Source organism: Brachycentrus maculatus, unplaced genomic scaffold (genome assembly GCF_059751285.1).
Source record: "Brachycentrus maculatus isolate JH-2025_06_01 unplaced genomic scaffold, ASM5975128v1 h1tg000405l, whole genome shotgun sequence".
Taxonomy (NCBI): domain Eukaryota; kingdom Metazoa; phylum Arthropoda; class Insecta; order Trichoptera; family Brachycentridae; genus Brachycentrus; species Brachycentrus maculatus.
This window is the reverse complement of record NW_028281154.1, coordinates 470001-482142: the sequence shown is the minus strand read 5'-3', so window position 1 is coordinate 482142 and position 12142 is coordinate 470001. Positions and strand designations below refer to the sequence as shown.

Sequence of the window (12142 nt, the reverse complement as noted above, 5' to 3'; positions counted from 1 at the left end):
ACGACTCTTATCCTTGGATCGCCCCAAAGCGTACGATTTTATAATCTTTATTATCGCTGGCAAATTACCAAATACGTCTGCCTACCAACTAACGATATTTTCATAAGTATAAAACTAGATTAGGAGAAATTTATCGTAGTTATCAAGTTGTATGGATGTTCGAAAGCATAGGCAGAATGGTGAAAATTACACGACTGTACCAAGTGATACTTAAGCCAGTTTATGACACGTCGTAAGTCCTGCATTTAATCAAAATCAGTATGTTATTCCGTGTTCAGTGTTTCTGGATTAATTTCTTGAATGTTTTTCGCAGATACTTTGTGGCACATTTTATAAACTTTATAAAATAAAACAACATTGTTTAAACTACTTTTTATTGGTACCTTTTAATCAACAGGTTTCGACAAAAACCTTGTCATCATCAGTGCATAAACCCTATATACACATATCATCAGTACATAAACCCTGATGATGACAAGGTTCTTGTCGAAACCGGTTGGATAAAGTGTAGCAATAAAAAGTGGTTAAAACAAATTTGTTTTATTTTATAAAGTTTTCTGGATTCAAGCCCAAATTGATTTATATTTTTAATGATGGCCCGCTTAAGCCTACAAAAATAGTATGAAAATTAAAATATGTATGTGTAATAAGAACTCAATTATTTAAGTTAAAAAAAAAATAATAGCAACAAAAGTTTCATATTCCTTTCCCATAAAGAGCGTGGATATATCTTTGGAATATTAATTATTTGTATAGTGATTTAATGTCCGCCTCCGTAGTATAATAATGGTCAGCACGCTCGGCTACCGTACTAGAGGTCCCGGGTTCGACTCCCAGGGGGGTAAAGTGATTTTTTCCCTCTAATATTTTTTTAATATTACACTGGACTGGTACCTGAAGCGGAGGGCTGATCACCTTGCCTGCATGCAATTAACGATCAAGATAATGCGTCGCTACGATGCAGTATCCTATGCACCATCGGGTGCGGATAAGGGTTAAATGAAAAAGAAGAAAGATAATGATTTAAATATAATTGATGTAATATTTATGCATCGTTAATCGAGTTTTTAATCATGATAGGCGGCAGTAGGGTTGGATAAGGGTAATGCATAGTAGGCACTGGTCCTATTTTTATATGGAACGCAAGTAATCCAGGGTAGGCACTGCTTTTCTGCCTTTATAGAATACACGCCTCTGGTATATATAAATATTTATATGGTACCTAAACATCTCTCTTTATACAATGTTGCAGAGAACATTCTACTCAACCTTCTCTTTCAAAAACAACATAAATCATAAACGTCATGTTTCTATTTCGCTCGAAATTCTGTTGATAATTTCACTCCATACAGACCTAAAATTAACTCGCTACAAGCAAAATCACTCAGGAGAATTTCGCATAGCATTGTGGGGTCTTACACCCTTCCGGTATACAATATTGTTTGTATTTTATTGACATACATATACTGGCTAGCAAGCAAAAAAATATTTGGAAGGAGGTATTTCTATCAAATCCCTATTATTTTTCATTTAAAAAGACTAATTGATAAAATATCTAATTATGATTGGGACTTTTTTCCCGTTCAGGAATATAAAACACTCATTATGAAGCATGCACACTTTACCTCATAGTTTAGTATAAAGATTAATAATAATGTATATGTATACAAGCGCCCTTAAGGTAGTATTTTACGAAAATGGCGCTATATAAGTTATCCAAAATTATTATTATAATTATTATACTCGCATATACGGAAAAGATTGTTGAACAGACAAATAGTATTTTGTCAGTTGATTAAGTGCTTACAAATTTTAAAAATTACCGACCACCTCATACTAATAATGTTATTTATTGATTCGGCATTAACTTTGTGGAATGACATGATTATTTTATTAAAATTAAACGCTTGAATAATCCACTTTATCGAGTTTTATTTTTATTTACGACTAGTTTCGAAAACGACAATTGTTTTCATCTTCTGGTACAAATTAAAACTTTTAATTTGTACCAGAAGATAAAAACAATTGTCGTTTTCGAAACTAGTCGTAAATAAAAATAAAACTCGATAAAGTGGATTATTCAAGCGTTTATTTTTAATAAAATGTTATTCATATTTTCAAATGAAAAATAATGGCCTTTCTTGTATGCTGCATATAAATTAAAATTTAATGACTATTATTTCAGAAAGCATTTTTTTAAACAAACATTCTGTAAAATAACAAGACTTGTTGACGTTGATGCTAATTGCAAAGCACTATATTTTTTCTCGCCTTCCTGAAATTGTCGAGTCACAAGTAAAATAATACAAAAAATCTTGTATTTACAGGCGTTATAATAATTTTTGATAATGGATCAGAAACAGTACAATAATAACACGGTTTTATAGTCAATTTCCATTAAATTACACCCATCCAATAAATTAAGATATAGAAGTTTGATTTTTAAAAACGTTAAGAAAAAAATGTGGTGTAAAAAATATGTCAATTATGGGTAGAATGGTGAATGTTACAAGTGTATAAAGTCATCACTTAAACTAGCCTATGACGGGTTGTAAGCTCTGTAAATACCCAGAATTGCATATTCTTCACCTATGTCGAGGTGTCAAAATAATAGGAAGAAATCAACCTTTCCATAATTTATAAAATATAAATATAAAAATAGTGATCAATGAAAATGTGTTTATTTTCTGTGATTATTTTCTCAGCTTTGGTACAGATTTACACACTTCGATATTTTTATAGAAGTCTTTTTTAGTAATAATAAATTATTGCAAATTGATTGCTAATATATTGCAATGACGCGTTTGTACTAATCTGCCGAAAAAAAACTAGCGATTTGTAAAACATTTAAAAACAAAATATACACAGAATATCTCTCGCATTGCTCACAGTGACTTTATTTTTATATATAAACATTCAAGTAATTCATTACAAATGTGTACAAAGACCCGACTACGCTTTATTATAGTACCTACCTACGTGGGTCTATCGCGGTATTTTTTAATTCGTATTTTATTTTATTTATATTATTACTACCCACCTTTACCGTGGTTTTGATGGTACTATTTCATTAATAGATTGTTTGATACACTAAAAGCATGTGTTCGTTTTTTTAGTTATGAAAATACAGTTGGAAAATTCACAATAAAAAATAGTATAACGTTGACATCATAATATAGATGGCACTGATTTTACATACATATTTGGTAACGAATATAAGCCTGTATAACAAAAAATTATCAAGGAATTCAAAGGGTTCGAAAAAACTGACTGTAAATTGTGTGTTTGGAAGCGAGTGTTTTTTCCTAGAATTTTCATGAATTACATGAAATTATAGTAACTTTAAACATAAAGAGTAAATCCACTCACGAGTAGGCATAGGCTATGAAACTTAAAAAGTTGAAGCCTGAGTAGGGTCATGATAAGCGGTGCTTTATAAGCCGTAGCTAGATTTCAGCGTCACTTAGACGATAGGTAATTTAAAAAAAGTGTGTTTTGATTGAAGATATGTTACATCAATAGGGTGTTTCGTCTACTCGCCTTTAGCTGAACGTAGGTACATATAGGACAATGATACTAATACTTCCGAGACGGATTCCCACAGAGGAAATATTTAATAAATTGCAACTTATGAGAACATTTAATAAATTGTACTTTATTGTATCATGTGAGAGTAATTATTAAATGCATATGTAAAGATTGTTATAGTATATTGCAGTTTTATGTATTATAGAGCACAGATTTCGCAATTTTAATAGTGTTACATTATTCGATATACATATCACTCCCGATTTTCCGGGGTCGGGTTAGCCGGGAAGCGGATTATCCGGGACACTTAGTCATTCAAAAAATATTTTATAAAAACAAAAATATTTCACAATAGTATTTATAATGTCGAAACACGTGTCAGGGGCCGAATACATTTGTTGTCCGCAGTGATAGAATAAAAGTATCTTACTTACATGTTATTTTTATGGCTTAAAATATTTGTGAAATACCTTGATAACCTGTTTTTTACTTTCTAAGACGTTATTTGTGATGAAAATTCTCCGGCGTTATCAGTGCGATTTATCCGACGAATGATCCATTTTTTCGTTATTAGAGCACAGATTCACTAATGAGTGTCTACTAAATGATGAGATGTTACCCACCTCTAATCCAAAAAAAAAAATTGGTTTATGTATTAATTTTCAAATCAAACACATATTTTTTAGTATAATAAGCCGTATTTTATTAAACAACACATATTTTTTTTATATACATAAATTCAAATGGAGTTCTACAAATCAAACGCCAAATCAATAAATAATATTTTGTGGTTTCATACTTTTCTTTTAAATCAAGGTCAAAATATACATTTTTAGGTAAGTTGTCTTTGTCGCGCTGTCAACACGTGTGTCTTACTAAGTAAATTTTTATTTTATTATTTTCATGTTTTCGGGTTAGCGAGGAAATCGATTATAATGGATTTTTCTTCACCATCAGACCAGGGGCGAGTGTGTACTGTATAATAAACAGTACACACTCAATTTTCCTGGTCTGATGGTGAAAAAAAATGCATTATAAACGATTTCCCCGTTGGCCCGAAAACATGAAAATAATACAAAAAAAGATTATAATATTTTTTTTGACATCTCAACATAGATGAAAAAGAATATGGAAGTCTGGGTATTTACGGGGCTTACGACCGTCATAGGCTAGTTTAAGTGATCACTTTACACACGTTTAACATTCACTAATTCTACCCATTATTGACAACCACACTACTGAAAGTTCTTGAAAATTCTATATTAATTCAATTTTTGTAACATCAAAATTTATTGTGTCTGGACACACTTAAAATGTTGTTAAAATTATGGTACATATGTATATGTATTTTAGGTACATCGGGAACATTTATTGAAATGTGGCGATTTATGATTCTAAGACATCTTGTTGAAATCAATCATCAGAAATTTCGTCACTTCAGATTAAAATTTTGTTTGCTTTGTTTTTTTTATCTGTCGTGTTTTATGTTCGCCTTCGTATATTTTATTTTATGCACCTAAATATAGCGTTTTACTGTTTCTTCGCTGGCTGCCAGAAGTGCTATATCGGTACAAACAACAAGAAGAAACCTAATATTAATTTCGTGTAAACTAAGCTTAACCCATTCAGGCCAGCTCGCGACACAACGCAGTAATCTCAAAATACATTGAAAACCTTGTTTCTTTCTATGTATTTTATGGCTGCGTTTCGGCAGTCAATAAATAATAAACGAAATAAATTAATAACATTTTATTACTTGCATATCCTTGTTTTACTGAAGGTACTATTTAATATGGATTTACTGTTGAATGAATTACCCCTCCTTGTAAAAAATGCACCTTTTCTCATAACTTTAAAAAAACATCTGAGACATTGCTATCTGTCATTAGATTCCTAACTCCTCTACCTCCATCCCTAAACTCCATTTTTCCTTTGCCTTCCTCGTTAACATCAACTTATAATTTATGTTTTTTTTTCAAATATTCAAGCACTATCTACCCTCTGATTGCAAACTGCAAAAGATATTGCTTTTTAGCAATAAGCCCGCTAATGTACTTATTTATTTTCTGTACACAAAGTTTAAATAAAATAAAATAAATCGAATATAAGCATTAAAAAAAGTATTTATTAATTTAAGTTAATTTAAATTAATTTAAGTTGAATTAATTGCACGTTGATTGCGTCGTACTTTCTGTAATCTACAATATACAACTAAAATTTATGTGGAAAAAACTATTTATTTGTTATTTTATTATATAAAATGCACTTCCATCAAGAAACGTCAGTACAATTTTTTTTACGTATAAACGATGATGAATGTGTTTTTTAAAGATTATATTTGCATTAATCAACATCCAAATAATGAATGATTTAACTTCTAAATTTGGTACCGATTTATTATCATTGTCTAATTATTAAATATCACTGTATTACTATTAACTGTAAAATATACATACGCACTTCTATTACACGAGACCAAAAAATAATATTTTTATCATGGGAAAATATTGCACTGTGATGATATAAACCACGAGATTTAAAAATGCGCATACCAAGGTAGCGCTGTTTTCCATGAATGAAGAGCGTATTCCTGGTTGAAGCACTTCTCTGGCGTCATCTGACTATACTACAGTGTGTAGTGTTTATTTGTGACCACGAAGTCATTAAAATCATTTTACGAGACTTCATTCTTCCATAGTATGTAACAACACCTCTGCAATTATGAGTTTGGTGTAGGTTCACATGTCGCTTACTCCCTGCAACAACGTCATAAATCAAAAAACTTGATTTTTCAGGAGAACGTTTTTAAAGTTTAAAAATATAGTACAATGTATTAAAAATAAATATCAAGCCACTTATTGAACTTTTTACTGTGCAACAGATCTTTTAAGGTAAAATCTGGATGTTTTTTTTCCATTTGAAAAATATTTGCTATATTTTAAAAAATAATTGAACAATACCTTTTCTTCAAAATGCAAAAACAACACTTTGTGTGCTTTTTGTAGGCATCCCGAAAACATGCACAGCTAAAAATTGTCGATTTTTGATTTATGACGTTGTTGAATGGTATGAACTCAAAAATCTCAACACTCAACTTTCTTAATTTTATCGATAGTGCTTGGTTTGCATTTTTTATTTCATTTAACTAATTGACCATCTGAAAGATTCATTCATACCATCGTCAAGATAACTTCACGTCGCGCATCAATTTCATTCTGTGCTCTATGCACCATCTGTGTGCAGATAAGAGTCAATGAATAAGAATAAGAATTTTAACTACTCTGTCTTTATCTTCTCATCCATCCCGACACGTAGAACTTATTTTTATATTTTTCTCTTTAATTTCAGTCACATCCTTGATCCTTTTTATTACCTCTAAAAATAACATTTTAAAGGGCTATCAAGTTTATAGAAACATCACGTACCAACTTATATAATAAAAACTGAAAAAAAAATGTTTTAAGGACTTTGAATATGGTAAGGTATAAAAATTCGACAAGGTGACAACTGGAGCTTTTGGGTGGTCTTCCGATAAAGCTTGTGATAGGTACTAAAAACTGTTAAAAACGATCCGGAAGTGCACACACCTTCTAAAAATCTGTTGTTCATGAATATTTTATATGTATGTGACTATTATGAAATATTTTTATTTTATACGCACAGTTCAAACAGAAAAAAACAGACATTTTTTTATATCGATTATAAAACAAAGAAGTTTTCTTATTTTATGTTTTCATTTCATTAATCTTCTTGTATTTATTATCGTTTGAAAGCTTGTATTTCATTTTTATTCTTTCATCTTATTACTATCGAAAATTTCCTATTTAGCCCATAAAAATTTTGTTGTTGCCTTTTTTGAAAAAAAATATTTATTTATTTATTTTTCAAAACATATTACATACTAAAGTCATATATTTTATATAATATTCCCGATGAGTAATTTCTATTTCTCTTTTTGATTAATAGCGATCTCACAATTTGGGCACTATAGTTTTCACATTTTGATATCTCTACATGAATTATGAAAAATATGGAAGTCTGGGTATTACTATATATGGAACTTATGGTCTGTCATTGGCTGGCACCACTTTACACACGTGTAACATTCACTATTCTACCCGTGATTCACAACCACACTACTCAAATTTTTGGAACTCCTACAACTCAAAACATGATTTTGAATTTTTATGCAGCTTACAATCATACCAGATGATTTTTTGGTGTGTCCAAATCCTTGTTCCAAAAAAAATGTGACTATTGTTTTCATTAGAACGTTCTTTTATATTGATACTATTTTCATGAGTTTTACTATAAATATTATTTTGATAATCTTTTTAATATATACATTAAATTACGCCTTTACTTCATGTACAAAAAGTGTTTGATACTAAAAATGTTTTTTGTCGAAAATATTTTTACATCTTTATTTTTTCAACTAGCAGTGAAAAAAAATTTTTTTTCGCTAGAATGTTTGTTTAACGTTATGCTTTATGCACTTATATTCATATATTACGATGCTATTTTCCTATATTTTGTATATTTTATTTATATTTCTATTTTTGTATATTTTGTAAATTTAGTATTTTTTTTTATATTTCTATATTTTGTATATTTCAATCTTTTTTCATATTCAATGCATAATGTAAGATATGAGATAATTTTGAATCCAAACTTGTAATAACATATTTTTCTCCTTTTTTCAGTTGGCAAAGGAAAGGGTCGAGCATCGGGTCCTGGAAACGTCTACATCCAAGAAAACAACACAACTTAATAATGTACTTAACCTAAACAAATATCAGTTAATAGGCAGTAACCTCAACAATCTCCAGCAATATTTTCATGAAATTTGAAAATTCAGTGAATGAAAATAATGAAAATAAGTCGTTCTAGCTCATAAAGCTTTTCCCGCACATAGCCGAACGTGAATTTTCCCGCGATTTTAATTGACCCCTGTCTTAGACCTTGTGGTCCATAGGACATCGCAACGGATCGAAACGGAACGTTGACTTAATTGTCCTGTGGTCTAGAAACCTAGACTGAGGAAATGGAATATATTTGATACAATACATAAGACGTAAGTGAAGTAGCTCAGGATAGGACATTACTACTATATTGTTTAAGATATGGAGGATAATGCAAGCAATGTAGGGGTTATAAAACCTACATTCATACAAGCTAACAACATTGTACGAATTCCTTGAGGTAATAATGTAGTACCGTAGAACGGGGCTACTTGAACTTTGATGTGTTATTTGAGCCCAGTACAAAAAAAAAGAAAAATCTGTATTTGGTCTACAATAATGAACGTATCGACATGACTCATTGTTTCCCTGACAGGTCACACTTATTGTCACGATACTTCGATCGAAAACATGATCTAATTTTTTTTTGTACTGGGCTCAAGTAACTTATCAAAGTTCAAGTAGCCCCGTTCTACGGTACTCGTTGGAATAACTCATTATTGATGCATATAATACTATTATACACAATTTAATTTGGCAAAACTATTGCAGAAGAAGCATTGCCAAAATATATTATGAAAGCAAGTTTTTTCCTGAAAAAAAAAACTCTTCACATTTGATGTCATGTACGTAACTTTATTTTGCATACAGACGTCTTTTTGAATGCCGAATATATAAATTTTGAAGTTAATATGTTTACTTTCAAGCAGTGATGTTTAACTCAAACAATATTTGTCACGTTTTATCACCTATTAAAAAATATGTTTATTGGTTGTTATAAAGGATTTCATATGATTTTACACGTTTATCCGTAAGTTCACCCTTTGAATGACGATTAATCATTAAAAAACTTAAATTATGACGTATTATAAAAATATAAAATCTTTTCATAAATAAGACCCGGAGGTTCGGCTACAGAGGGAACCGCTTATCGCTATTTTGTTACCGTAAGAAAGTTCTAATAATTTATCGCTTTTCACGACAAGTTGAATATTACGACCGATGCTGGCAAGATCTGTAGATACTATAATATTGTATAATTTCTATAGAATTTAAAGCCACGAATGATGCCAGATAATTTAATATAAATTATAGTGTACAAAATAGTATACACATTACCTGGTATGTTTACCGCGAGATTTAGTGATTAGCTTTGAATAATTATAACAAAGCAATGTACAATAAAATAACGTTCAACTTAACATCGATGAATGTCAAATAATTTATTAAATATAAATATATTTATTCAAAATGTTTTTATTATTTTTTTATCCTTTTATTTCCTATTTCTGTTCCCGAAGGTAACGGGAAAAATCAGTGTGAAGGATGTCATTTGATTCTTTTTTACCTGATAGGTAAATCAATGCGTAATATGTATTACAAAAATATCAAAAATACAGTATAATAAAACAACATATGCATTACATGAAATGTTTTAATAATAAAATTTTTATCCGAATTTGCTCCAAATATAATTTTAAAAAACAAACATAAAATTGTGCATTTTTTTTCATTTAAATAAAAAAGAAAATTCATTATATAATTTAAAGATTAAAACAAAGTAATAAAACATAATTGATATATCATGAACAACCAAGTGAATATTAGTTATAGCCCTGTTTAAATATTTTCCCCATTCCTTGAAAGAATAATAATAAAAACTCCTCGCCTCCAACCCTCTCACCAGAAACCTCACTTAATTAGCAACTCCTTTATCCTGTTTTATCCCTGAAGATGGCAAGATATTTGTCTAAACCAGTTGGAATGATAGTACCAAAAATAAATGTGGTTAGAAAAAATATTGCACTTTTTTAATTTTGTAAAACGTTTAAAAAATCATAAAGTCGATGTTGTTTCTTTTAGTTTATTTTACAATACGTCTTTCTAAACATTTACACCTGAAAAAAATATTTAATTTTCAATAATTCTTTATACTTTTTTTTACATTCATCACCTTGCCTTCATGTAAGAACGATCAAGATAACACTGTTATACGATGCAGTGCCTTACGCACCATTCGGTGCAGACGAGGGTAAGAAGAATAAGCATGTTACAGTTAAAAAATACTTTATATTTATATGAGTATGTGTAATAAGCAAACTACCATTAATTTTCTGAGAATAAATATTAGTTAAACATTTCACATCAGATATAATGCAAAAAATGTTATTTTCATAATGAGGGTTGTGTATTTCTTAAAACGAAGATCCGGGAAGTATTCTGGCATCTTTTTATCATCCAAAAATAAAACTGTCACGCCGTATTTTTTTATACAAGTACTTTTTAGAACCATTAAAAGTTATCGTTACTTTTGATATTTTGGTAGATATGGTGTGCTTTGTAGGTACTGCAAAAATTATTCCGTTTACATATCGTTTCAATTCGCAAGATCTTACACCTGCTACTTGCTAAATAGCTTGATTTATCTTCCGATCTTGTTTGTGCTTAAAATATCATTAAACACACTAACACCTATGTGTTCTACGTTTCACTCATATATTTTTTCAAATAAACATCTTTATTACTGCCTGAAAATCGTAATCGCAAAACTCAATTCTTAAGATTTTACAATAATGATCTTAGTAATAAAAAAATCACAAAAAATCGATTTTAAGAAATCCTTTCTTCCTAAACAATTTTGGAAAAAAAACTACTTGGATTTGTTCGTGATTTTAAATGTTGTAGTAACATATTACAAAAAAAAATCGATATTTATATCCGATATATTTACTGTCCATATTTGTTCTGAAATTTACACAATATAAAGATAAATTAAAGAAACGATCAAACAAATATCTAACATTCATCGTAAGTTTAATTCATGATAAATCGACAAATTTGTGTTACTTATCGCACATTCCTAAGACACCTAACCCGTATGCGGATTGTGGAATGCAAGCCCTTCAAATCGATGAATGGACCAAAAAAACGTAACCTTAGTCCGCATCTCTGATTTCGCCTTTGGCAGTCCGCCATCCGCCGTTTTAATCCGGCAAACAGTTTTGTTTGCCGGGTACCAACTACCTACCTAAATCTTCGGAACCAGCATGCCTGGGATAATTACCCGGAATAAAGATGGTCTGGAGTGTGTGGAAGGCAGCAACGAACGATGATAAAAGGGTATTTTACTCCAGGATAAGGATTGTGTACGAAGTGTAAATAGTTATCACTTTATGACGAGGGTTCTGCGCTACAGATGGTCTCGAATCTTGAGTCTTGACTAGACATGGTCGACGTGACTCCTGGTAGCGGAAGTGTGCCCACTATTATTATTCGTTCATATTCATAAAATAACTTCACAGAAGATGGCGGGTACATATTATGTACCTTTAATATATACCTAAAGTGTTTTTTTTAACATTCAAAATTTTAATTCGGGAAAGCAAGTAGATTGAATAATCTAGAAAATGAACGGAACTTTATCGAAATCTTTTAAAAAAAAAATTCTAATCCAGTATCAAAAATGCTCGTATCTTAAATCGTAGTGATACACAGCAAGTAGATGATATGCAAAAATGCAGGTTTTCAAAACGAAAAACAACAAAAATTAAAAACAAAAAAAAGGCTTAATCGGATTGTGGACCTATGGTTAGTATTGCGAACTTTAAAGGCAGAGTTTCTAGGTTCGAACCCACTCGTTTCCTATTTTTAAT

At 30.2% G+C, this 12142-nt stretch overlaps 1 protein-coding gene across 1 annotated transcript in view; it reads left to right on the top strand.

Moving 5' to 3' along the window:
• Positions 1-8808, top strand: part of wgn (Tumor necrosis factor receptor superfamily member wengen) — a 47848-nt gene extending 39040 nt beyond the window's left edge. Inside the window, exon 4 of the mRNA XM_088270971.1 lies at positions 8232-8808. Within this exon, the coding sequence (XP_088127097.1) occupies positions 8232-8299 (68 nt within the window). The 3' untranslated portion in view covers positions 8300-8808. The remainder of the gene's footprint in view (positions 1-8231) is intronic.
• Positions 8809-12142: the final 3334 nt, after the last annotated feature.